Here is a 27,373-nt window from a genome sequence, read left to right on the forward strand (position 1 = left end):
GAAAAAGCGCTTTTATTTGCAAAGAATAAACCATTAATTTACACAAACTTACATCCCAGTTTATATACATTATATATAGTTTATATACACAGTATCTCACACTGGATGCTGACCCCCAAAAGCAGCATTGGCCCTGCTCCAGGCCATTCTCACAACAAGGCCCACTCTCCATCTCCCCACCCCCAATCCCAGCAGGAAGCTTTCTGGATAAAGAAAGGACACACCGCAACCCCTCCTGGAGAGAGCCCTGAAATGGACTAAAAGAAAAAAAAAATCAGGTTCCTTCTTTGTGCTTGCGTGGCCTAAGGAGGCCTGAGGCAGGGATGGGGCCATTCTGGAGCCTTGCAGGCCAGAGGCAGGAGCTGGGCGAGTGCCCTGAGGGGAGGAAGAGTTCCGATGAAGGCTGCAGTTTCTCTCTTCCTGTCTGGCCAGGCTCCTACAGGGGCCAGAGTGCTCCCAGCCTTGAGTCTGCGGGTGGAAGAAAGAAGGGGACCCTGTGGGATAGGGATTGCTCTATCCCTCACTCTGCTGAGTCTGGAGGTCAGGCCTTGGTCACCCCAACTTGGGCAGGGTCACCTGCCCTCAGTGGGCCTCAGTTTCCACCAGAGTAATACAGGGTGGAATTGAGGTTGGACCAGATTCTCGCTGAAGGGCTCTTGGCTCTCAATTTCTCTGAATCTATTTGCATCCACCAGAAGTTATGTAAAACACACACGGATAGAAGTCTTTGTTTCCCTCGAGGGTTCCCAGCCCTTTCCTGTTCAACAAAAGACATTTGGCTCAGGATGGATGAAGGGGAAAAGAAGGCACAGAGTGCATTTTCCAGGCAGCCAGGAGCCCAGCAGCCTCTGACAGCTGCTGTTTGTGCCCGCCTGGCTATTGGCGCCCAGGCAGCTGGCAGAGGCCCCTGCCTTGCAATTCGCCTACAGACCTGTCAATCTGCTTGCCCACAGATGTCCTCGGCCTATTCTCCACACTAGCGTGGCCCTCTGGTAAACCCACATCAGCCTAATTCCAAGCAGTAAATCTACTCCCACACACGCCTAGCAGTAAATTGCTTCACCCACTTGGGCAACGACTTTGCGGCAAGACAGTTCCCCAGCTACGGTTCGCTTTCCTTACCATCCAGCCTTCTTCCTCCAGGGGTGGGAGTTGATGAGGGGCCTGGCGGGAACCGGTTTCTCCTCTGGGATCACCTGCATGTCTGGGGCAGTTACAGCCAAAGCCCTCTCTCAGGCCTTCCCTCCAACCCCGGGAGACCCTGGCAGAGTAGGCAGGGACAAGCATTTAGCTTATTTAACATTTAGCAGCTGGTGGAGGTGGCCAGCTCCGGTAATGAAAGGGGGGCCTTGCCCATAGTTGGGGCTCGCACAGGATGGCTGCTTGGCTCATCAGCTGCATGAAAGAACGTGAGGCCTACCAGTTCTGTGGGCACCCCGGAACATTCCCCTCGAATGAAAACGAGCGTCTCTGGGTTCCTCTCTGGGACCCTCAAGAATTTCACTTTCCCTTTGATCACTTTTACTGGTTCTCTGTGGATCTCAAATGCCACGCCCTGCTGTGACTGAACCTGGGCGAGCTGTTGGCCAAAGCACTTCCCCTCTCTGAGCCTCGACCTAAACATGGCCTGTGTCATATCAGCTGCCCTGTCTTCCTCAAAGCAGATAATAAAAGGGAAAGTACTTTTCCGACTTTAAGCCAGAGGTTCTCGGTTGGTTCCTGTGACAACTGCAGAGTGTCCTAGGCAACCTATTTCGGAGTTGGGGGGGAGTCCCACACATGCCTAAAATCTGCCTCGCTTTGGGTTCCAAGACTCACACTGGCACCCAAAATACAGCAGGGGTCCAGCCCCACGATGCCCCGACCCCTTTTTCCCGACCCTCCAAGGGCCAAGGGCCAAGCATTGTGGTTGCTTAGAAAGGGAAGGCACAGCTGAGAAAGAAGTCCCTGCTATTCTTGGTGGGTTTCAGCTGCCCGAAGGAACTTCCTCCTCATCACTTTAAAAGGACACACATCTCAAAAGGAAATATGTTTCAGGGGGCAAAGCCGAGTGAAGTAGACAAGGCTGGCCTTCTAAGCTTGGGGCTGGACCTAACACCCAGAAGCCAGGCTGGGCCCTGACAGTTAGAAATACAGGCCCTTGACTGACCCTACCATAGTATCCCAGCAGGGAGCCCAGCGCTGGTGCCTCTGGACCTCAACGAAAGGGCAGAGAGCCCTGCTTCTCCCAAGCTAGAGTGAAGAAAAGACTGGGGCAGCAGGGCATCTGCTGCTGTCCTTTCAGATAAGACCCGGTTTAATAACCATTTGGGCTGCGGCAAACTGGAACAAAACCCTTTGCCCTTTTCTAGGCTTCTCCTTGCTGATGCTCAGTCTGAGGCTTGGGAGTTTAGAAGGCTCTCATGGCAAGCGCTTGTTAAGACTCACAGATATCAGAACTCGAAGGGGATGTTGGGAGGTGGCCGCGGTGGCGGCGGCGGCGGCGGGGGGTGGGGGTTGCCCTCCTGTCCAACCCTTCCTCCACCAGCAGACACAATTCTAATAGGATTCGATGAATATTTGTACTGCTTAGTAAATGGAAAATTCGCTTTGTGCCCAGGGAAGCTAAAGACTATCCCAGACTCATGTGAGCACAGGTCCTGGATTAGGCACCTGTCTCAGACAGAGGTAGGCTCTGTGGAGAAAGACAGGAGTTCTAGTGAGGCTGGGGAGGGGACCCCATGGAGTTTTCTGAGTGTGGTGCCCAGCTGTAAACAAAGTGAGAGACACATGGCCCCCAGTACCGACTCGGGCGCTCGGGCGCTCAGGCAGACAGGTTTGTAGCCATTCCCGGCAAGTGCCCCAAGGCAGGGGAGACCTCTGGTCTCCAGAGCCCATCAAGGCTGTCACAGTGTGGCTCTCAGCCTGAGGGGTTAGCGTTCTTTGGCTCTCTTGCAGGCCACGAAGTGGAGCAGCAAAAAATGCTCCCACTATGGAAGATGTCCCCTTGGCAGGCTTCTCCCTCGATCTCTGCCACAAGCACCTGCCTTCCCCCTCCCAGGCCCTCTCCCTTAGGCTACAGCACTGGCTTCCCATGCCACCCCACCCCCACCCCCTGCCAGGGGAGGAGCATGAGCCCCTTTAGGGTCAGATGGTCACTCCGGACAGAGTCTGGAGCATGCATTTGCTTTCTCTGGCCTGCTGCCCGCAATCCTCATTTTAGTGCAACAAACGACAAATCTGACAACAGGGACCTTAGGGCGGAAGAGTCGTGCCATACAAGCCATTGAACATGGAGCCAAAGAAGAAGGTTCTGCTTCCTGGGAACCCTGGGGCTCCGACCACCGACCCGTTAGCTCAAGGTCATTCTGGAAAGTCAAGCAGGCCTTGTCATCCTGGAGTCACTGGGGGAATAAATAGCACTGGGGCACTTCTCTCTGCGGCTGCAACACCACAGCAGCACTTAGAGGTTCTGGGAGTCCCGGCTCCCAAACCTGGGCCAGGGGCACGGGCAGGGGCAAGATGGGGGGGGGCAATCTACGAGGCAGGGGCTTCGCCCAGCCTGATGGCCCCAAAGAAGGTGGTGTGCTTGCTCATATTGATAGAGATGTCGGCGTGCACCATCTTCACGGCAATCTTCTGCCGGGCCTTGAGGAGGCAGACGCCCGCCGTATAGCAAGTGTTGTAGTTGGTCTTGCCTGTCTCGATGCTACGGGTGCACTGCAGGAAGGGCTTCTCGTCCACCACCACCTCATAGCTGGCAAAGTCAGTGAAGTTGATGTAGTATACCTGGGTGAGAGGCAACGAGAAGGGATTGGGGAAGAGAGGAAAGAGGGTGGGGCCCTCCCTTGTGGCGAGCAGTCAGAACCTTCTGCGATGATCCGCCAGAATACCTCGTGGAGGGGGCGGTGCCACCTGAAGGCGTGCTAGTTGGCCGACAGCCATGGCAGGGTGACAGCTTTATGTGCCATCCCTTCCCACACTCCATGGGGCTCAGGTGGCTCAGCAGATCTTTCTTACGACAGCACCCCTGTCACAAACCCTGTGGGGACAAGAACCATGCCTTCTTCACCCCGTTACCTCCCCTCCTCTTGCCCCAGCTCTGGCATGAAGCACAGTGCTCGGCATACAGTAGGCACTCAATCAGTGCTCCAGATGCAAACTAACTTCCCATTTCAAGCCCCGAAGACTAGCTGGGGATCAACACAGAAGTCATCGATTCCCCCAAAGGGGCCACGGCAACAGGTGCCCATTTCCTCAGCTCTGTAACTTTGGGGTCTCACTCAGCCTGCAGAGCCCCTCCGCGGGCACCGAGATTCTCTCTCAGAGGCTCGGGGCCCCTCGCCCCTCTTGTCTGATGCTTGGGGAAACACATCCAGAGAGGTGGAGACCTAGCCGCTATGAATGAGACAGAGAATTTGAAAGGGCAGAACCAAGGCCCCTGACTGTGCTTTGCGACCCAAAGGAAGCACTAACCTATGCCCAATGGGGCCTGGCATAGTGAGCGAGTTTTCCCAGTCCCAGAAATTTAATTGTTCCATCTTTGCCTACCCTTATCCACCACACCCCACTCTAGCCTCTGATGGCCTCCATCACCAAATGGAGCTTAGCTTATAGGATGTTGGGGTGATATCTTGTGCCCCATGGGGGTGGGGACCATCATTCCTCACTTTATGAAAGGTCACTCCCTCAGTGTTCTCTTCAGGTGAGAGCAATGTATTCAAGGGGCCACTGAACCTCTTGATTCAGGACCCCAGCAATGCCAGCATGCTCCGTGTGCCCAGCAAATGTTTGTTAACCCACCTATCTCTGGCCACTGTCCTGTGAGACCCATCTGTTGGCTTCATGGTCCTTCTGTCCAATGCACCTGCTTGCTGCCCACCGTACAGAAGCCCCTACCTCAAGGCTCATCTACATCTAGCTCTGAGGAGCCACCCCAGTTGGAGGCAAACATTGGGGGATGGAAGTGGACAGACACTGGCAGACCTGGGGAGTGGGCCCAGGGCCGGGAAAGAACAAAAGTGGAGGGAGCAAGGGCTGGGAGAAGGACAGCAGGAAGGAGGCAGGAATGCGAGAGAAACAAAGACAGAGAAATAAATGGGAGAAAGAGAAAGGAAAGACAGTCAGAAATCATTTTGAGGTGGAGAGAAATTTCACAAGAGTACTATTTCATTATGGTGCCCCAAGCTAGCAGAGTTGGGGGAAGGGGGACTCAGTAGTGCTGAAACTGACTTTCAAGGAATACGCTGAAGCCAAGTTCAAGCATGGCTGTAGAAACAAACAGCTAAGAGGGGAAATAAGGGCCTGGGGCCCTGTGCCTGGTGGGGGTGATGTTTTCAGTTTTCCATTTTTCAATGATATTTGGCTATGAAAAAAAAAAAAAAAAAACAACCCAAAGCCCTCCCACCTCCCCTCTCTTTCACACATCTCCCAGTGACCTCAGCCCCCCACCCATCAATGCAGGAAGTTAGCCATTGGCTGGTCTTGGCTGGCTCCACACTGCCCCTATGTGGCCTGCACCGGATCTGCATTCTGGATATAAGAAGAGTTAGGCCTAAGACCGTACTCACTTCTACCTGACTATAGATGAAGTAGGTGCCGTCCACCAGTACCTCCAGCTCCCCGCTGCGGGGATGTAGCTTAAACACCTTGGGGTTCATAGTGATGCGAGACCAGTCATTGAGCACTCCACCTGAAAGATCTCAGTATGAGAGAAAGGCAGTCACTCAGTATATGTCAGAATAAGTTGGGCAACAGAAATAATCACCAAGCAGTACCCAACCCCCACCCCTATCCCATACAACCAGGATAGCCCAGAAGGCCAAGCTTTAAGAAGGGAACTTGGAAGCAGGTGAGGTAAAGTGGCTGCTGGGCCTGCTTCAGGGCTCCTGGTATCGTCTTCATCCCTCCTTTCTTGATCCCTCCATCTGCAAGGATTTTTAACCAACACTTCTAGCTGGAATTTGTTGGGGTGGCAGGTATGTGAGAGGAGCATGGGTACCACTGCCCTATTTTCTTTCTTATTATGGGGCTTGCACAGGCAAAATTCAGACACTGAGTGGCAGGCTAAGTCTTACTATTCAATTTTACTTTCCCAGCCATAGCTCCTTAATCCCTCTTCTGTCTCAAAGTTTCATGGTTTTTCTCCTTTTCCTTAAGGGATTCCTTGTTATGGCTCCTTCACCTGTTCCTTTCTGGGAAGCCTCCACGGGCTTTCCCCAGTAAAATCATTCAGCCCAATGAACCGTCTGGAGAACCTTCGGGAACAGGGGTAATTCAGACTCCATGGCAGCCAGAGCTAGTGATCATCACTAACAATATCCCTTAGATGAGAGGGCTCTTTATGAGGGCATGGGATGGATCACCAGGCTGCACTAGGACACACCAAAAGGATAGTGGAGGGTGTCTGGGAGCCGAGGCACCCTTGGCAAAGCACCACCCCAGTCAGGGGGTGGGGGGGGACAGTCACACTGCTTTGGTTTGACAGTGGAAGCAAGGACACAAGGATGGAGACGAACTTTTCTTTTTGTCCTGCAGAAAGAGGGATGTTCCTTTTCATTACACGAGGAAGGAGTCCAAGCCCTCTAAACCATCCTTTCTTTGCCCAAGAAATTACATTTGGCATATGTATCCTTGGCTAGCTCCAGGAGGCCTGTCTCTCCGAGGTGTGAGGAAATAGGGGTTTCTAGACACAGTGGGCATCTCTCCTCGAGGTGGTCAGTAGATGGCATAGGAGCGAGGAGGAGATGCCTGGACTGTGGCGCTTCAAAGAGCTGCTCTGCAGGCCTTCCTCCTCCCCTTGCCTCCCCTCGCTGCTGCTTCTGCTGGAACTAAAGGTCAGCACACACTACCACTGGCGACTGGCCCACAGGGGCTGCACGTGCGCTTGCTGTGGGGGAGTGGGGAGCAAAATCAGTAGTTGCTGCCTCAAGAATAAACACTGAGGCCACCCATCCCGACGCCCAAACAAACCTATTTCCTGCCTATCCCAGGCCTCTCTGGACAGATGGTGATCAGGGCCCATCCAGGGCCCTGGGGCCTGTGGCACCTGGTCCCCAGCGGGACTTGCTTCTTGGGTTTTGGTTCTGTTCCTATTTCCACTTTGAAGGCTGTTAAGTCAGCCATGCAGGTGGCAGTCAGGGGGAGTGGCTAGGCGAGGAAACACGGCATAACCAGTCCAGGGCTGACTGGGTTCTTAGAGGCTGAATTCCTCTAGCAGGTTTCTTAGCCTCCATGTACCATTTCCACAGTTACAGTTCCTCTCCCTTTCCCTCCCAGCTCTGCAAGCATCTGGCATCTTGGCTAGCATGCCACTTCCCAAGGTTCCTGGGGTTCATGCATTTTAGGCTCTGTGCACCCTGGGGACTGGACATTATTTCAAAGCCCTGTTCTGTAATGAATGTTCATGTCCCTTTGGGGAAGAAAGTGAACTCAATCCTTCAGCGGAGTGTCCATACACGTGGCTGAAGTAGCACAGAGCAGAGGAAAGAATCAGAAAGATGATTTTGAACTTAACTATGAATTGTAGGCCAGTTCGCTAGCCTCTCTGAGGTCCAGTTTCTGTCTCTGTATCTTACCTACCTCGTAGGTAAGGTTGTGAGGGCTGAATGAAATCAAGGGCAAGAAAAGCATGCTGGCAACTCTCCAGTGCCACACACAGAGAGAAGGCAGCATGATTGACCCTGGTACCATCTAATCTCTTAGGGTCTCAGTTTCCCCATCTTTTAAATGCAGCAACTAAATTATCAGTGTTGCTCCATCTCATTGAACACATTCTCCCCTCTGTTAGACAACTAGCATCTCATACTCCTTGGAGCTTCTAACTTGCTCCCTCCCCCCTTCCCTGAGAAAGACACCCTACCCACCCATTTTCTGTGTAGTTCCATCAGACAAGAAGAATGTAAGTTTATGTAGTTTTACCTTATCTAATTTGTGTTGAGGCTGTTTATCCAACTACACACATCTCCATGGTGACTCTGACATAAGCTCCATCCCACAAGAATCCCCCGGGGTTGGTGATGTCTCAAATCCCTTTCAGAGTCCTCATCAGTGAGTCTCAACTGGAGCAACTGTTCTTGGTGGAAACAATTACTCAGGACTGCCAGTAGAGGGCATGATGGAGTAAAGAATGCTCCTCTGTGCCAAGGGTACCTCAGGGGCCTGGGAGGAACTAGGCTGGCTGAGCATTCGGAGGCTGGGGTAGGGGGTGGGGTTGGGGTAGGGGGAGCTCCATTTAAGGAGAGCCTACTTTGATTCTTACCATTCTTGACTTGGATTGCCGACCCCTGGCCCTGTAGATGCACCACAGCTGGCTGGGAGGATGAGAAGGACAGAGAATAGTGACCATGAGTGCTGGCAGCTTGCTCAACCACAGGTTCCCAAGTGTCCACCCCCGGTCTCTAGTCTCCTTTCGTATCCCAAGGCTTATCCCTCTCCCCTCCCTTGGGGTGTCAGGAACTCCATTCCTACTCGAGGGTAATATTATTTTGTAGCTCTGCCACTCCCTAGCTCCGTGACCTCATAGAATGCCTCTGAGCCTCGTTTCCCTCACTGTAAGATGGGGATTATGACAATCTCTGTCTGGCCTCCCTCACAGGGCTGTCTGCAGATCAAATGAGGTGATGGGTGTGAGATTGCCGTGCCAGCCATCCAGCGCTGTGCAGCTGTGTGGATTTCTCACTGTGGCCAAGCAGCTGTAAGTGAGGGAAGGCTGAGAGGAGACAGGCCAGGCAGCAGAATCTGCCAAGAGAGACAGATAAGGAAGCTCAGGGACTAGGGAGGAGCCCTTCAGGCCATTCAGGCAGAAGCCCAGGCTGGCCTTGGCCTGGAGCTGTGGTTGGCTGTTTCTCAAGGACATCCTCTTAAACCTCTGAGCTCCAGATCGCAGGCTGTCTGAGTGCCTGACAAGGTGTCTGGGGGTGCTTGGGGCGTCTCAGGTACAGGTGAATGGGCCTGACTGGCAGCTCCTTTCAGCTGAAATTGCTGAGCTGGGCTGTGTTGAACCTCGGTTTCCTATGGAATGAGAATAAAATAAATGGTCCTGGCAAGACTGGGTCCCCTTAGCTAACCAGCAAACCCAGGGGTGAAGTTTTTCTATTCACAGGGAGAGGAGAGGGGGGCTGTGAGCGAAAAACCTCAGAACCTCCCTAGTGTCCCAACAAAATAAAAAGCCTCGGGAAACTTAATAGGGACATAATTTAAAAGTGGCTGTAGGTGCCAGAGTTGCAGTGCTTAGTGGTGCAGTGAGTTAAGCTGCAGCCTACAATGCCAAGCTACTCTACTTCCAATCCAGCTCCCTGCTGATGTCCTGGGGTAAAAAAAGCAGCAGAGGATGGCCCAACTGTTTGGGCCCCTGCACCCACTTAGGAGATCTGGAGAAAGCTCCTGGCTCCTGGCTCCTGGCTTCAGCTTGGCCCAGATCCAGCCATTGAGGCCACTTGGGGAGTGAACCAGCAGATGGCAGATCACTCTCTCTCTCTGTAATTCTGCCTTTCAAATAACTAACATAAATCTTAAAAATAGTAGCTCTAGCCTGTGGCCTTCCCTCCTCCCAAAGATAGCAATCCCCAGCCAACCTGGTTTTCTCGAGTTCCAGCTTTATCAGCAGCACCTGCAAAAGAGGACAGACCAATCAGAGGGCGGCTTTCTACTTTCTTTTCTCCCCAGCTCAGCAGTCATGGTAGTGAGCCCTGCTGTCTGCAGCCAGCCCTGTCTGAGCTTCATTTTCCAGGGTTTAGAGCTGGAGGGAGAGTTGGAGTGCAGTGCAGGGCCCTGGGATGGGAGAGGAGACCCTTCCTTCTCTTTCCTGTCCTTGACCTTCATCTTTAATGGACCCAGCATCCAGCAAGGAAACTGGCCTCTTGCCAATACCTGCCCCATGCAAACTCCACTGAGCTCTCATGGAGAGTAATAAGAGGGCATTCCTATCACCGTGTGCCCCTGGGAAAACAGCACTTGTTTCTCTAGCCTTTTGTTTCCATGCTCTTAATTTTCTTCATAGAGTCTGCTGCCATTTGTGACTATCTCGTTTCTTTCATGGTCTCTCTCCTCCTCTAGGATATATGCTCTATGAGAACAGAGACTGCTTATCAATAGAGCTCTTTGTACACAGAAAGTGCTCAATTAATATTTGTGGAATGATTGGATTAAAAAAAAATCCCGAAACTCTTGTTTCCTGTGGCCATGGTAACACTTGGCACTGTTTGAATTACCAGTGAAAGAATCTGAATCCTGCTGCAGAATTCTTGGACCTCAAGAAATCAGCTGTAGAGTCCATTTCTGGAGCTGGAAATGGCTCCAGATGTGCTGTGGCGTAGCAGGTAAAGCCGCAGCCTGCAATGCCATCATCCCATATGGGTGCCAGTTCGAGTCCAGGCTGCTCCACTTCTGATCCAGCTCCCTGATAATGGCCTGGGAAAGCAGCAGATGGGCCTAAGTACTTGGGGCCCTGCCACCCATGAGGCAGATCCATATGAAGCTCCTGGCTCCTGGCTTCAGCCTGGCCTAGCAGCCATCTGGGGAGTGAACCAGTGGAACCAATTTATCTCTCTCTCTCTCTCACTTTGACTTTAAAAATAAATAACTAAATCTTAGAAATTGGGTCCATTTCTTTAAGGCCATAAGATAGAGGACAGCAGCCAGAGAAAGAGAATAATAAGTCACCTAAGTACATACAGTCTGATTCTTGTCAGCTCCAATTAGGCATTTCTGGATCTGTATCTACATGTTTTGGATGCCCTTCTGGGCCCAAGGAGAAAGATATAAAGGGATAAAATCATACTTGAAGGGCAGTATGGTGGGGGGCTAAGGATGCAATGCAAGAAGCACTTGGTTCCTGGAGGCGATAGCCTTGGTGCCTGGATTTGCATCATCCACATGTCAGGAACCACTGGTCTACCTCAAGAGGAAAGTCATTTCAGAGCTCATGGGCTGAAACTATCCTAGGGTTTGTCATTTTTTTCCAGTTCTCAAATTCCTCCCCATAGCCTATTTCCATGAAAACATCAGCATGTGTGGCTAGATGCTGGGAATCAGAACAGACCAAATCTATCCCCTGCAGGAACCATGAGGACCTCTGTCTCTGGCTCACTAGAGGGAGGCCTATAGTCAGGAAGGGCTTGTGAGGGGAGGGTTGAGATAGGGCAATAACACGTGGGCTGTCCTTGACAGACTGATACAAATAAGAAGTTAGAGCAAGCCAGGCCCTTCTGGTTTGTCCAATTGCTAGCTCCACATTGAGCTAGGAGACCTGCTTTTCTTATGGCATGCCAACCCTTTTACCACTGTTTGCAACTGCTTTCAGGATTGCCCACTCTTGCTCTCCTAAAGTAAGGTGCCTAGGGAGTGGAGGCTCTGCACCCCATGGGAGACCAGGATAAGCACCTGGCTCCTGCCATTGGAACAGCGCGGTGCGCCGGCCGCAGCGCGCTACCGCGGCGGCCATTGGAGGGTGAACCAACGGCAAAAGAAAGACCTTTCTCTCTCTCTCTCTCTCACTGTCCACTCTGCCTGTCAAAAATAATAAAAAAAAAAAGAAGAACTCACCAGAGGGTCCCTGGACACCAGGGGGTCCTTGAGGACCAGGAGGACCTGGAGGACCGGGTGGTCCCATAACAGTTGTCCCTGGAATCCCAGGAATTCCTGGAATTCCTGGGGGTCCCTGGGGTCCTGGAGGTCCCGGTGGTCCTGGAGGGCCATTGGGCCCAGGTGGCCCTGCCTTCTTTCCTGAAAAACAAGAGTCAATGTTACATTTGTAATTATTTGTTGGCAACAGACTTCCAACAACACAGTCATACCTCTGGGGATTCCTGCTAGTGGGCTAGACACTTTATCACCCCCACCCCTGCTCCCCTGTCCCCACATCCTTTTGTGAATATGCAGTTGTAGAGCTCCGTCTGAGGGTATAGAAACAAATGGCTCTCAGAGAGCTCAGTCTAGGGAGGAAGGATCGTGGAAGTGCTACATTACTGGCAGAGACCAAATGCTGAAGAGGCCAGTGAAGACTTCAAAACGAAGGTTACATTTCAGCTGTGTGCAAAGGATGAGAACTCCCAAGCAATTCAACCTAGGGGTCACTCTGTGATTCTTTTTAGAATTGGGCTATTGTTGAAGAGTGTGGGACTTTCATGTTTACTGTCCAGTTCGGTGGACTTGATGTAGCTAACAAGAGGAAGCCAGACAGCCTGACCTTAGAAACAACATCAGCTCCAGGAAGGTTGCTGCAGGATTTAGGATACACATGGAATAAAGGTTGGAGTGGGGCAGTAGGAGTGGGGAATGAGGAACTGGGAAGGGTTTTGGTGTTTTGGAGATGGGGAGATGGGGAGGGAGGGAGGAGCCGGAGGGAGGGAGAGAGGGAGAGAGAAATGGAGAAACAGGAAAGAAGGGGATGCAGAGAAGATAGAACCCTAAGGAGGAGGCAGCAGGTTTGGCTTTTTCAGCTGACCTCTCCAAACCCTATTTTTAACAATCTCTGGGAAAGGAAATTCTGCAAGCTCCCTGGGTAACATGTTGCAATGTTTATCACCCCTCATGGCTCCCTGTTAGGAAGTTCTTTGGTATATTTAACTGAAATCCCTCCTGTGGCGGTTTCAACTCTTATTCTCTTCTTTGTGTAGATAGAAAAGAATAGTTACCGTCAGATCCACCGTAGCCCTCATACACTACAAGACATTAAGCCACCCGTCACGTTTTCAAAGGCTTCCCAGAATCTTTCCTCAGAGGCCCTATTCTCAAAAGTGTGGTTAATCACGTCCACCAGCTCATCCCCTTTTCCTCTTCTCTAGCCTTCCAGAACAATTTCAGCCTTCCTATGTCATATTCCAGTCCCTCTGCCTTTCCCACCAGAATGCAGTTGTGTTAAGGGACTCACGACTGTGCTCTGGAGCCAACCTGCAGCTCCTCCTGTTGGCTTCCTGGCCTCTGCCTCCCCGCTCAAGGTCTGCAAGGTGATCACAGGTAGGTGTTCCCTTCCTCCCTTCACTGCTGCCTCCCAGTGTTGTGGAAATCCCAGGAATAGACGCCTTTTTACCAGAATTCATCATAATACCCTCACCTGAGGCTGTTTCTTAGTTTTGAACACAATCCTCTCTAGTCTCTCTCCACTAGACTCTTAGGCAGGAGAATGCTATTCTATCAGGTCCTCCTTTCAAAAATGCGCCTTCACGTCCAAGCAACCAAATGCTCACGACAAGTCCACTCAAGAGGCCAGTTGTCCATGTCTAACCACATCTGCATTTGGAATGAAACAGCCGGGTCGTTGAGCGGCCACTTCCCTGGAGAGGAGAGAAAGGAAGGAAGGTCCAGAGACCATCTCTCCCGGGAAGAGTCCCTGGAGCCTTGCAGACTCAGACACTCAAGCTTCAGAGTTTTCCCTACACTCCGCAGATAAGATTAGATCTCCCCAGATTCTAGATCTAGCCAATTTCAAGATGCTGAACAGGAAAACCATCTCCCTTCAGATTTGGCCAGCTTCCAACTCGGGCTTATTCAGCGCCCAAGTTTCAGTTCCAGCTAGTGTAGTGGAAAGAACATGAATCTGTACTCAGGAGATAAGGATGTAAGCCCCAGCTCTGCCACAGACACACTTTGGGCAAATCCCTTCCTCTCTTTGAGCCTTCGTTTCTCCATCTGTGAGAGGAGGAGCTTGGCCTTGATGATTTCTGTTCCCCCCGGAGACTGAGGCTCCGTAAGGAGGACTGGCCTATTCCTGGCAGGCAGGAAGCTTCCCTAGCCTGCTTGCGAAGCTTGCTGCTCCCTCCTTATTTTCTTAGTGGCGCAGACACAAAGGATGGTGCCTATTAGGCTGTCCTGTACCCCAGCATTTCCAGGCCTAACAGTGATTTTTCCAGCTAGAGGGTATTCTGTGGGTAACACGAACTTCAGCTTCAAGAATGTGCGTCTTCTGTAATTGCTTAATGTAATTTTGGAAGAATTACAGCCAGAAACTCCTCCAGCCTAAAAGAATAATGGTTTCAGTGTAAACAGAGAATGTTCACTCATGAAAATGTTAGAAGGCATTTGAGAGAAACCTCTTGCTGTGCTCCAGTTCTGCAGCTGGTTGTCTTTGCTTGTCGGCAGTCAGGTTTAGGTGAGTATGCCTCTCTGACATGCACAGTCACAGAGAGCTGGGCCCAGAGAACAGCATGTCGGAATGATCCCTGGACCAACAAGATAACTTTAGTGAATTGAATTCTTTCTCTAGATTTCCTTATTTTAACAGAGCACTTCATGATGCAAAAGCCCAGAGACACTGGTGCTTAGAGAGTTATGCTGTGTATTCTTAGATGAAAGAATACACACAATCCTTCCAGAGCTAAACTTCATCAAGCGGACACTTCCCTAACCTTTTAGCTAAGCCCAAAAATGTTGAAAGCACAACCCAAAAGCTAGTGGGGGAGAGAGGAGGGTTGTTGGAGGAGGAAAATTCCATTAAAGGGTGAAAATTAAGTGAACAATTCAATTTACCGCATCAGGCATGTGCATATTCAATGTATCCAAGGAAATCTGTATTAAATGGCTTCTAAATCACTTTTGGCCAAAGTGAATGTTGAAGGCCTATGTGCCCTCTCTTTCCAATAATATCCTGCACAGAAGGTAGTAATGCCGTGCAATGATCCGAGTCATACTTTCTGTCTTAAAGGGATGTGAAAAGAATTAAGGATTACATGCCTGAAAACCAGATTTACATCCTTAAAAGACAGAATATCTTGGTGGTGGATGCCTAGGCTCCACAGAGAAATGTTTTCTTACTGGTTCTGGCTCTCTCCCTCTTTTCTAACTTTGATCAACTCAGGCCCTCAGGAGACCAGCCCATTCCTCAGGTTCTTTACAACAGGGACACAAGTTTTCCTTGTGGACAATGATACCTCATGACACTAGGGTACTCCAGTAAGTGTTCAGACAAGAGACATACTTTGGCCAATGCCAGTCTTTTGGGCCTTGTCAGGTGTTGATAATTTATATTATAACGCTCCATAAATCTTAACAGGCAGTATCATTTCACTTAAGACATTTCAATGAATAAAAAAATCATTAGTTTTACTCTTTCTTCCTCAGAACACAGAAACAAATAGGTATATAAACTGCTTTTCTCTGGAACCAACTAAAAACTGGTCCTTTTGGTTCTAAGGATCAGATCATATTTCTTATTTTGTCCTTGCAGCCTGTTCTATCTTTGTATTCTCCTGTTAAAGTAAGCAAGCATTCATAAAAACCTCAGGCCAGTCCCATTGCAAGTACAATGGGGACTTATTGACCTAACAACGGCATAATGGAGCTGCCCAACTAGAAGCTGCTTCTTTGAAAAGCCTAAAAAGATCAGGGTAATGCTGTAGTCTAGTTTGTCCATCACGGAGAAAATGATATTGAATTGGCAAAGCAAGAATACCTTCCCTGACTATCTGAAGTTAAACAGGGATTGCTTTTAGGCCAAGAAATAAGGTACTGACATCTTTCAATAGCTAGTAACCACAGGCTGCCTCAGGTCTTCATTTACATCTAATTACTGATTTGACAAAGGAGGGGAAAAAAGGAGGAAAAAAAAAAAAACAAACCAAGGGCCGTGGAAAGAGTAAGAATGAAGAAAAGAGATATGAATTGAATTGTATAGAAGAGGGAGCAAGAATGAGAAACAAACAAAAAAAAAACCAACAACTTTTATTTGTTGCCATCTTTTATGGATCATCACTGGAGAAGGATTTCTTGTTCTTCATAAACCTAAATATTCAAGTAGGCCCCATGCGATCGAATAAAATAATGGACAACCAATGTTGAAGCACATAGTGCAAATATCCTACTCCCTTGATGTTTTCTTCTGATTTTAGAAAAGATGTGACACAGGTCCCTTGTGAGAGCAATTTTATAAAATCAGGGGCTTAACTTACCTTTTTTCTTGTTTTTAACTGGACCTATTAGAAAAAGAAAATGGAAAATTAAGTCACTGGAAATGAACAGAAAATGTTTATTCTATAACATATCACTAGGAGGAAGCCCCCAAGCACTGCAAAGGGTCAAGAGTCCAGTTTGGGGCAAGATAACTCCCAACTGTCAATTCCACTGGTCTGTTTTCTGAGTGAGGGAATGAGTACTTCTCCATAGAGATGAAACGCCCTGAAATGCACAACTCAACAACCTTAGGACGGCACTCTCTTAGTTCTGCAAGTCCTGAGGTTGAAGAGTCACACATTCAGGTGAGACTTGGAGATGCAGGTCCATGTGTTGAAGCTGGAAGGAAGAAAAGGTTGTTTTCATGGGAGGAACAGTGCAGTAGCAGTTTAGTTTTTAGTCACTTCCTTATCATAGTTTGTTAGTTATTAAAACAGTGTGATCATAATACACTCATGTGGGGGCCACATGCACTGCCACTGTAATTTACCATACGTTCATGGACACTTTAAAAGGAGTGTTAATGATTTAACTGGCAGTGAAATCACACACATTTTCTTGGGAATTACTTCTAAGGAAAACAACTCTAATCAGTTGAGGGCATTCTGAAAATCCAAAGCTTTTCTAACATAGTTAGGAGATAACCACTTCCCAGACACACACGATTTAGGCCTCTCCCAGATGGTTATTTCCCCCTCCTCAATCCTCTTCATTCTGTAGATGGATTTGACTTTCTTTATATACAATCTGTTCCATACTCCCCTGAAGACAACTGTTGAACAACATTAAACCCCTGTGAGTGCCTTCAGTATGTTACAGAAAGAATACTGAGCAGTTGTATATGATTTTATAGTTTATACAACTTATTTCAATCTATTATTTCATTTGATCCTTGCAAAAAGCCTGGGATGATGTCCACCTATGAGGGAGGGCCCTATTTGAGGTCAGTCAAGTCTCTAAACTGGAGGGCTGCCAGTGTGGCCATCAAAGCTTTCATATAGGTCCCTTGAGAAACCAATGTCTGTGTAGACTTCCTTAGCAAAACCATTTCATGAGCCACAATACATATTATTATGCACAGGGGATGTTTTAGGCTGGGTTGAGCAACTTGTTGCACTTAAGGTCATAAATCTCCATTCTCCTCTCCTCTCTTCTCTCCTCCCTTTTTTTCTCTTTTTTTCTCCTGCAAGGCCTTGTCATCTTTCTTTACTACCCATCCTATATGTTTTTGAACAACATTGAGAGTTCTTGAGAATGTACAAGAAGGTTCTGGCATGGAGGTAAATCTACACAGATACTATTGGCTATGGGACAGCAGCTCAACCTGAGAAGGCCACCCACCTTGAACAAGAAAGCTGTTTGGGGAAGGATTTACACAGGAAGTGCCCAGCCCCTTTGGTCAGCTACTGGTCATCCACCTTAGGCTGAGAGAGTACTAAGATAACAGCTGTTGCAGTCACTCTGCCCTCATAGCCAAGGTGTGCTAGCCCTGGCCAAGTTGTTGACTATTTCAACTGATTAAGAGTTGAAATAGACTTCAAAGCAAGCTTTGGGGAAATCAGACCTTCACCAGCGAAGTGATCTTTATTGAACACTCTCATGGAAGGTAGTAAATAACGAAATGCAACTCTGTGCTCAAAGAACTTGCAGTTCTTTGGACAGAAAAATACTATATGGGGTTTTTCAGGAATTATACTGGCTAGTTGAGGAAAAATAAAACTTCCTGGAGAAAATTTGAGTTAAATCCACAAGTGAAAAGAGGGAAATATATGTATATATATTTAATTTTGGACACTTCTATAATTTTTATACCACATATACCTACTGATTTCACATACATAAATGCATGGCATGCATACATGCATAAAAGAGGAGTAAATTACAGTACCAACCAATATCCACTAGTAACATATTTATGGATATGTAAAACATTTTCTAGGCATATAATCACAAAATGGGATCAAATGAAAGATGTTGTTTGATACCCTTTTCAAACGAGAACTGTATTTCTACACTATCATTGTTAATATGGATGCACTAGCATTTAGTTAATCATTCTTGATGGATGTTTAAGTTGTTTCCAATTTTTCATTATTTTTATTAAAATTCTCTAGTTATGCTTTTACATATATGCATTTTATACACTTGTCCAAAGACTTTTTAAGGATGTATCACTAGCGATGGTACTGTTGGGTCTAAGGGTGTGAAAAGTTTTCCTTAGATGTGGTTAAACCTAATAATCGTTTCTCATATGCTGACTGCCTTCACTGAGATGCTTAGTTAGGCTCACCGTAATGTATTGTTATATAGGTGACTATTTATATTTCTTCTAGTTTTTGGTGGTTTCATTTTTATGTTTGAGTTCATTATTTGGTAAATATTTTGGTATGCAGTGTGAGGTAAGGAGCTACCTCAGTTTTTGCTTCCCTCCACCCCCAGATGGCCATGGCTGGAAGAAACAGGGGGTCAGAGTTCTTTCATCTATTTCATCTTGGGTCATAGATCAGAGAGCTTCTGTTTAGTAGACCTTTGGCATAGTCTTTGAAAAAAAATGAGGATGCAAAAATTTATACAAGATTGTCATTAGACTGCATTGCATTTCCCACAAGTGCTAATGAGTATACATCATCTCAGCAGTATAGGAGTTTTGTCATTGTTCTAACAGAGCTCACTATGGCCAGTAAATTATTCTTATAATTTTCAACATGGGCTGCTAAGCCCTGGCTCTATATCTGTAATGCCCATTGCTTTGCTTGAGGCCATTGTGGCTGCCAGCTTCTAGAGAGAAAATGCCAGGGAACCAGAGCTATTCTGCACTAGATGTATCCTCACAAGAACAGGCGCTCCCGTCGAGATCTATAACCTTTAAGATATATTGATTTATTTTCTCTATGTTTTAGAACGTTATTCATACCTACTCAGACACATATCTGTTTCTACAGTAACAAGTTACATTTCTTTATTTTAAAGATTTATTTATTTATTATAAAGACAGAGTTACAGAGAGAGAGGGAGATCTTCCATCTGCTGATTCAATCCCCAAATGGCTGCAATGACCAGACCTGGGCCAGACTGGAGCTTCTTCTGGGTCTCCCACGAGGGCGCAGTGGCCCAAGTACTTGGATCATCTTCCAGTACTTTCCCAGGAGCATTAGCACAGAGCTGGATTGGAGTGGAGCAGCTGGAATTTGAACTGGTGCCCATATGGGATGCTGGCACCACAGACAGTGGTTTTACCCGCTATACCACAGTGCCAACCCCAACAAGCTACATTTCTATGTCACTCTAATCCTCCCTATTTGTAATTATGATTTCTGCAGGCAAAAGTCACAAATGCATCAGAGTGGGACAGATAGCTGTGCAGTAACTAGGACTGCTTTGATAGAAGTAAAATTGATACTGAACAGGTCTTAATGAATTCAAGTAGGCAGTTTACCTAAATGACACTAGAAAAGGAGTCTTGCAATAGAATCAGGACCCCATAGCCAGCAGCAGGCCTAGTCAGATTCTAGTCCTGACTCAACCACAAAATGACCATAAGGCAAGTGACTTTTCTTCTGATTCCTTATCTGCTACGTTATGGAACATTATATAATTTGTCTCTATTCAAAGTCGAGGGCTCTGATGAAGATCAGTGATACAAAACCAGCTAGAAATCTGTGTCCAGTGAAATTATCCTTCAAAAATGAAGAGAAATAAAGACTTTCTTAGACATACGGAAATTGATGAAATATGTTGTTAATAGTCCTGCCATGCAAGAAATGCTAGCAGAAGTTCTTCAAAGACAAGGAAAATGATATAGATCAGAAACTTGAATCTACATAAAGAAAGGAAGCGTGTTAGAGAATGAATAAATGGAGAATATTTTATTTATTCTTAATTGATTTAAGAGAATCTTTTATTCAAAACAATAATAGCAGTGATTATAGCTTATAAATACGTGAAGCCAGTGACAGCAATTTTATAAGGGATAGGAGGGATGAACTGGGAATACTCTGCTATAACTTACCTGCACTACCTGAGGTGGTGTAGTCTTATCTGGATGTGGACTCTGACTTGTTGTAAATGTATACTTACACTATTTTTAAAAAAATAGTTAATTTTTTTATACTTACAAAATTTTAAAAGTGTATAATTGATATGTTAAGAGAGCAGAGAGACCAACACTGTGGTTCAGCAGGTTAAAGCTGCTACCTGCAGCACTGGCATCCCAAATGAGCACCAGTTCAGGTCCCAGTTGCTCCACTTCCGATCCAGCTCCCTGCTAACGAGCCTGGGAAAGCACAGTAGGATGGCCCAAGTGCTTGGGCCTCTGCATCCATGTGGGAGACCTGGATGAACTCCTGCGCCTGGCTTCGGCCATTTGCTATGGCAATTTGGGGAGTGAACCAGTGGATGGAAGATCTCTCTCTCTCTCTCTCTCTCTCTCTCTCTCTCTTTGTCTCTTTGTCCTTCTCTCTATGTAATTCTGCCTCTCAAATAAATAGTCTTAAAAAAGAAAGAGCAAACAGAATAATATAAAATATTCATTAGAACTACAGAAGGCAGAAAAAGAATGGAAGCAAAGAAAAGAAACAGGTGCCAGCATTATTGCATAATGGGTTAAGCCTCCACTTGCAACGCTGGAATCCTATATGGGCGCTGGTTTGTGTCCCAGCTGTTGCACTTCCAATGCAGCTCTCTGCTAATGCTCCTGCTAGAGCAATGGAGGATGGCCCAAATCCTTGGGCCCTTACACCCACATGGGAGATCTGGATGAATCTCCTGGCTCCTGGTTTTGGCCTGGTCCATTCCTGGCCATTGTGTGGCTATATGGGGAGTGAATCAGCAGATGAATGATTTCTCTTTCTCTTTTTCGCCCTCTCTCACTGTAACTCTTTCAAATAAATAAACTTAAGAAAAACTTTCATCAAATTAGAAACCAAAGGACACTTCCTCAATCTGACAAAGAATGTCTGAAAAAGAGCCTACAGCTAACATCATTAGATGAGAAATTAGATGTTTTCCTCAAGGGTTGGAAACAAGACAAAGGTATCTCCTTTCACTCTTCCTATTCCATACCTTACCAGAAGTCCTAGCTAATGCCATAGGCAAAAAAAGAAATAAATGTTGTAAAGGAAGACATAAAACTGTTTTTTACAGATGACATGGTCATTGCTATGGTCTGAATATGGTTTGTGTCTCCAAACCCACAAAGGAGTTTAATGCCCAAAGTTATATGTTAATGGTAGTAAGAGGGTGGAAACTTAATGCAAGTGAAATGAGGTGGGGCCTTTAGACAGTGATTCAGCTTAGACAAGGTGATTATGATGTAGGCTCCATGATTGAAATCTGGTGGCTTCATAAGAAGATGGACAGAGGGACCAGACACAGACAGACATGCGGTTTTGCCATTGGCATATGCCACGAGGTGATGCAACCAAAGGTGGCTCCTGTAAGAGCCTGTGTTATACTGTTTGTATTTTGAGCCTTCAAAACTATAAGCTAAATAGACATCTTTTCCTTATAAAGTTAGCCTGCCTCAAGAATTTTATTACAGTAAGGCAAAACTGACTAACACAATTGTCTATGTAGAAAATCTCAAAGAATTGACAAAAAAATTCCTGGAACTAAGTAAGAACTATGGTATCAGGGGGCCAGTGCTGTGGTGTAGTAGGCTAAGCTTCCTCCTGCGGCGATGGCATCCCATGTGGGCATTTGTTCATGTCCTGGCTGCTGCTCTTCCAATCCAGCTCTAGAAGATGTCCCAAGTGCTTGGGCTCCTGCACCCACGTGGTTGACCGGAAGAGGCTCCTGGCTCCTGGTTTCAGATTGGCTCAGCTCCAGCTATTGTGGCCATTTGGGGAGTGAACCAGCGGATGGAAGACCTCTCTTTCTTTCTCTCTCTCTAACTCTGCTTCTCAAATAAATAAATAAAATTTAAAAAAAGAATTATAGTATCAACTTAAATATAGCATTCAATTGATTTCCTATATACCAGCAATGAACAATTAAAATAAAAAAACATGACTATATAACTTTGATGAAAGAAAATAAAGATCTAAATAATTGGAAGAATATTCCATGTTCATGGATAGGAAAACTCAGTATTAGGATGTCGTTTCTTCTCAACTTGGTCTATATATTTAATGCAATTTCAGTCAAAATCTCAGCAAGTTACTTTGTGGATATTGTGGATATCAATAAACTGATTCTAAAGTTTATAAACAAAGCTCCCCCCCACCCCCAAGGGGGAAAAAAAACAGAATAGGTAGCACAGTATTGATGAACAAGGACAAAGTTGGAGTACTGACACTGATTGATTTAAGACTTACTATTAAGGTATAGTAATCAAGACAGTGTGGGTTTGGCAAAATAATAGACACAGATTAACGGAACAGAATACAGTGCCTTGAAATAGACCTATACAGAGTCAACAGATCGTTGGTATAGGAACAAAAGCAACTCAATAGAGAAAGGGTAGTTTTTTTTTTTTCCAACAGATGGTGCTGAAATGACTGGATAGTCATATGCAAAAACAAACAAACAAATCTAGACACAGATCTTACTGTACCTTTCACAATAATTAACTCAACATGAATCATAGACTTAAATGAAAAACATAAAATTATAAAACTCCTAGAAGTTAACACAGGAGAACTCTAGGTGACCTTGGGTTTGGCAATGAATTTTTAAGTGTTTATTTTTCTGATACTTGAAAGGCAGAGCTATATAGAGACAAGAGAAAGATTTGGCTGGTTCACTCCCCAAATGCTTGCTACAGGCACAGCTGGGCCAGGCTGAAGCCAGAAGCTGGGAACTCTATTTGAGTCTCCCATGTGGGTGGCAGAGGCCCAAGCACTTGAAACATCCTCTGCTTCTTCTTGAAATGCATTAGCAGGAAGCTGGGTTGGAGGTGGAGTAGTTCAGACTCAAACTGACACCTTGACATGGAATGTGGGTGTGCCAAGCAGTGGCTTAACCTGCTGTGCCACAATGCTCACCCCATTGATGAGTTTTTAAATAGAACACCAAAAGCACAATTCATGAAACAAAAATTGATAAGCTGGACTTCATTAAAATGAAAAACTTCTATTCTGAGAAAGGCACTGTTTAGTGAATGAAAAGGCAAGCCACAGACAGGGCAAAGTATTTTCAAAACATATATTTGATAAAGGACTTTTATAAAAATTACATAAAGAACTCTTAAAACTCAATAACAAGAAAACAAATAATCCAAATAATAGATGGGTAAGGATCTGAAGAGAAAATTCTGTGTGTGGGGGGATATCTCAGTGAAAACAATGGCCAAAAGATCTGAAAAGATATCTCACAAAACAAGATGTGTAGATAGCAAATAAGCATATGAGAAGATGCTCCTTACCATTTGTCATGAGGGAACTGCAATTTTAAACAAGGAGTTGGCACTATGCACCTATTAGAATGGCTAAAATCTAAAACACTGACAATACTAAATACTGAAGTGGATACGGAACAACAGAAACATATTTATTGCTAATGGGCATGCAAAATGGTACAGTCACTTTGGAAAGACAGTTTGGTGGTTTCTTACAAAGCTGAAACGTGGTCTTACCACACAATCCGGAAATTACACTCAGAAGTGTTTACTAAAATTTGCTGAAAACTTATATCCACACGAATACTTGCATACAAATGTCTATAGCATAATTGCCAAAAATCAGAAACAACAAAGATGTCATTTAATAGGTGAATAGATAAACACACTGTGGTACAGTCCTACAATGGAATATTATTCAGCAATATGAAGAAATGAACTACCAAGCCACAAAAAGATACTGAGGAACCTTAAGTGCATATTGCTAAGTGAAAGAAACTAGTCTGAAATGACTATATACTGTGTAATTCCAAACATATGACATTCTGGAAGAGGCAAAACTTTAGAGACTGTAAAAAGATCAGTGGTTGCCAAGGGTGGGAAGAGAAGGAGTATACGGGAACTCTCTATTTCTGCTCAATTTTCCTGTAAACCAAAACTGCTCTAAAAAATAGCCTATAATTACAAAAATGAATTTATAAAACAGCCACCAATTTAAAAGCAATACTGTACTGCATGCAGTTCAAGGCTCTCTAAGGCCTGGATCCATGTGCACTGCACCCCATTTCACAATGCCACTTGCCTCTGTACCTTTCATGTCATTCCTTCTGCCTGTATTGCCCTTTCCCCATCCCACTTTCTCTCACTGCCTACTCATCCTTTAAGACTAATCTCATACTCCAATTCCTCTGTGTTCCACAGTATACTGTTGCACTTAGCAAATTGTAATTTTCTGATTATGTGATTTTTCTACCTATTAGTTTTTAACTCCTTGAGGGCAAGGGTCATGCATTATTCATCTCTGTATCTCCAGCTCCTAAAGCATTTCTTTTATAGGAAGTACTCAACAGTGTCTGTTGAATGAACAAATTAAAGACTAAAGGAAGCGTTAAACCTGGGATGTAAATGAAGATTCTTCTGACTGCAAACTCATTGTACCTTCTACTGAATCATAAACATGATAAGAATATTAATAATGGTCTCACAACCCACAGATTTGTAAAATGGGCATAATTCTATCAACTTATGGGGCTGTTTTACCGCCTAAATAAGTTAAATTGATGTGCATAAAGTAGGTACTCAAGAAATGTTAATTTATTCTTTTAAATTTTTTATTTATTTGAAAGGCAGAGTTACACACAGAGAAAGGGAGAGACAGAGACAGAGAGAGAGGTCTTCCATCTGCTGGTCCACTGCAACAGCAAATGGCTGCAAAAGCCAGAGCTGGGCCAGTCTGAAGCTAGGAGCCAGGAGGTGGAGCTTCTTCAGGGTCTCCCATGTGGGTGCAGGGGCCCAAGGACTTGGGCCTTCTTCTGCTGCTTTCCAAGGCCATTAGCAGGGAGCTGGATTGGAAGTGGAGTGGGACTCGAACTGGTGCCCATATGGGATGCCAGCATTGCAGGAGGTGGCTTAACCTGCCCTCCCTCTCTTGCTTCCTTCTTTTTGCAATTTGTGCCTCTCTCCCTTTAGGTAGAAAGCAACATCAGAGAACTGAACACAGCCAACATTTCTGTAGTACTAGTCAGTAAAAGAATACAGAGGCAAGTAAAGGCAATGGCTGGCAGAAGGAGAGGTAAAGGACAATAAATTTTTATTTAGAAAAAGGAAAAATAACCTTGAACATAGCCTGTATCCTCAAATCTTGGCATCAGAAAAGTTTATTTCATGTTCTATCTCACATTGTTAGAACTATAAACATAGACTATGTGCAAATACGTGTGGCAAGCTCATACATTTGAAGAAGATGGAAGCCATTAGCTTCAAAGAAGAGTGAGAATCTTGAATGAGAACCACATGGAATGCCCATGTTCAGAACTCAGATTACAGTTCCAACATCTGCTCTACGCATGACAAAAAGGCAAGAAAAGGTAGGGATGCGCAAGTTAGTCACCACTGTACCCAATCCTAGCCCAATCTCCAGCATTTTGGATGAGAGAAGGTTCACAGTCTTCATCCAATGATTTCCTCTCTAGTTCTTGCAGCAGGGGCCCATACTGAGGCCTTTAGGTCCACAATTATGACTTAAGCTATGATCTGCTGTGAATATTTTCTGGCTCAGTTCTGGCTTGTTCTGGGAAAGACTTAAAAATATTACTGTGGTTAAGACAGTACTAAAACTATCTTACCAACTGCTGGCATTTCAGAAGCTTACTGGTCCATCAAAGTTCCAAGAAGTAAAGGTCTCTTCAGGTTGTTAATGTTCCTGAGATGACAAGCATGTGTTGTGGCTAAGGAAATATTCTGCAGCACTGATTTCTTTGGTCACTTACAGTGATTAGGGTGAAAAGTATCATAAAGATGAATGGGAGGTCAAGTGGTCTAGTGCAGCATTTTCACACCATATTCTAAGAACTACCAGGGTCCTGCCTGATATTAATGGATGCTCGTGGAAAAAAGTGTTCCTTGGTCAACAAGTTTGGAAAACACAAGGTTAAGGAAAATTAGATTTCTTCATTGAAGACTTCTCAGATCTTTTAATACGCTGATGGGAACTATGACTCTTCAAGAAGGGACCATGAATTGCAGCATTATGCAAACTTACTTGATCATATAACCTTTTCTAAGAAATACCTGTCTCCTGGGGCCAGTGTTGTGGTGTAGTGGGTTAAGCTGCTGCCTGCGACGCTGGCATCCCACACTGGAGTGCTGGTTCAAGTTCTGGCTGTTCTGCTTCCCATCCAGCTCTCTGTTAATGCAGCTGGGAAAGCAATGGAAGATGGCCCAAGTACTTAGGCCCCTACCACCCACGTGAGTTCCAGGCTCCTAATTTTGGCCTGGCTCAGCCCAGCCTATTGTTGTCATTTGGGGAGTCAACCAGTGGATGGAAGATTTCTCTGTCTCTCCCTCTCTCTCTCTCTATGTCACTCTGCCTTTCAAATAAATAAAAGATATTTAAAAAAGAAATACCTATCTTTTGTTGAATTAATATTCTGTGATACATTGCTTGGGAAATATTGTGGTTGTGGTAAGAACATGGATTTTGTTATTCCTTCAGAATTTGATTTGAACTCTAGTTCTAATGTTCAATAGTTGTGTGACAGGTTACTTTACCTTGATGAATCTGTTTCTTCATTAATGAAAATTGAGACAATAATATCTACCTCCAAATGGATGTCAGGAAGATTAAGCAAGATAATGCACAGTACTTAACCCAATGTTGAGCACATATAGGCACTCAGTAGATAGTAGCTACAATCATCACATTCATTTTCATCAGCATAATTATCAAGCCACACACCCAATTGACAGGGATGCCAATATAGCTTCAAAATAGGTCTGGCCTGAGGACCCCCACGGCCGTATTTCTGATTGTATTGGGAACTGAGTGTAGGGAGAAGAGGCATGGACTAGTTGTCCAGTGATAGAGCTTTGTAACTTATTTGCTGTCTGACTTTGGGCAAATCACTTCACCTGTCTGCATTTCTTCTCTCCTCCTACCAAATACAGGTATGGACTAGGTGACCTCTTAACTCTAATATTTTATGAACCTAAAATCTAAAATGCTATATAAGAGATTTATAAATATATTGTTGAAGAAATCAGAAGTATAGGTTAAATCCAATTATAAAGGACAGTCCTGTACAACAAAGCTATTTTTATGTTCCAGCAGATGGCTGGCAGAAACAGTGTTTTGCCAATCTGGTTACAATGAACTCCGTATAGTGAATAATTCTGGATAACAATTGCTTTCCCTGGTCCTTGACCCTGTAATCGTCACTCTCTAACATTGCTCTAATCAACTAAAGAACTTGATTATGTGTTGTTTTCATTGTAGACACTGAGAGGGGAGATGAGCTAAGCTAAGCTAATCTATACAATTTCTAGCTGAGATGCTTATGTCCGATTCCATTATTTTACAGTTGAGAAAACAGGACAAGATAGGTTAAGTAACTTGTCAGGGGTCACACAGCTAGTAAGTGGCAGAGCTTTGATTGGATATTTGGACTAAATGAT

At 45.6% G+C, this 27,373-nt stretch overlaps 1 protein-coding gene across 3 annotated transcripts in view; it reads right to left on the reverse strand.

The window, feature by feature from the left end:
* EDA (ectodysplasin A) overlaps positions 1 to 27,373 on the reverse strand; it is a 359,228-nt gene continuing 331,855 nt past the window's right edge. Inside the window, exons 3-8 of one of the 3 annotated variants that reach the window (XM_062183941.1) lie at positions 15,864 to 15,887; positions 11,524 to 11,703; positions 9,555 to 9,589; positions 8,240 to 8,291; positions 5,592 to 5,680; positions 1 to 3,768 (exon numbers count right to left, since the gene is read on the reverse strand). In XM_062183941.1, the coding sequence (XP_062039925.1) occupies positions 3,517 to 3,768; positions 5,592 to 5,680; positions 8,240 to 8,291; positions 9,555 to 9,589; positions 11,524 to 11,703; positions 15,864 to 15,887 (632 nt within the window). In that variant the 3' untranslated portion in view covers positions 1 to 3,516. Of the gene's footprint in view, positions 3,769 to 5,549; positions 5,681 to 8,239; positions 8,292 to 9,554; positions 9,590 to 11,523; positions 11,704 to 15,863; positions 15,888 to 27,373 lie in introns of all 3 variants that reach the window. The other 2 variants (XM_062183940.1, XM_062183939.1) reach the window with 2 other exon arrangements.

This window comes from Lepus europaeus, chromosome X, assembly GCF_033115175.1.
Source record: "Lepus europaeus isolate LE1 chromosome X, mLepTim1.pri, whole genome shotgun sequence".
Lineage (NCBI taxonomy): Eukaryota > Metazoa > Chordata > Mammalia > Lagomorpha > Leporidae > Lepus > Lepus europaeus.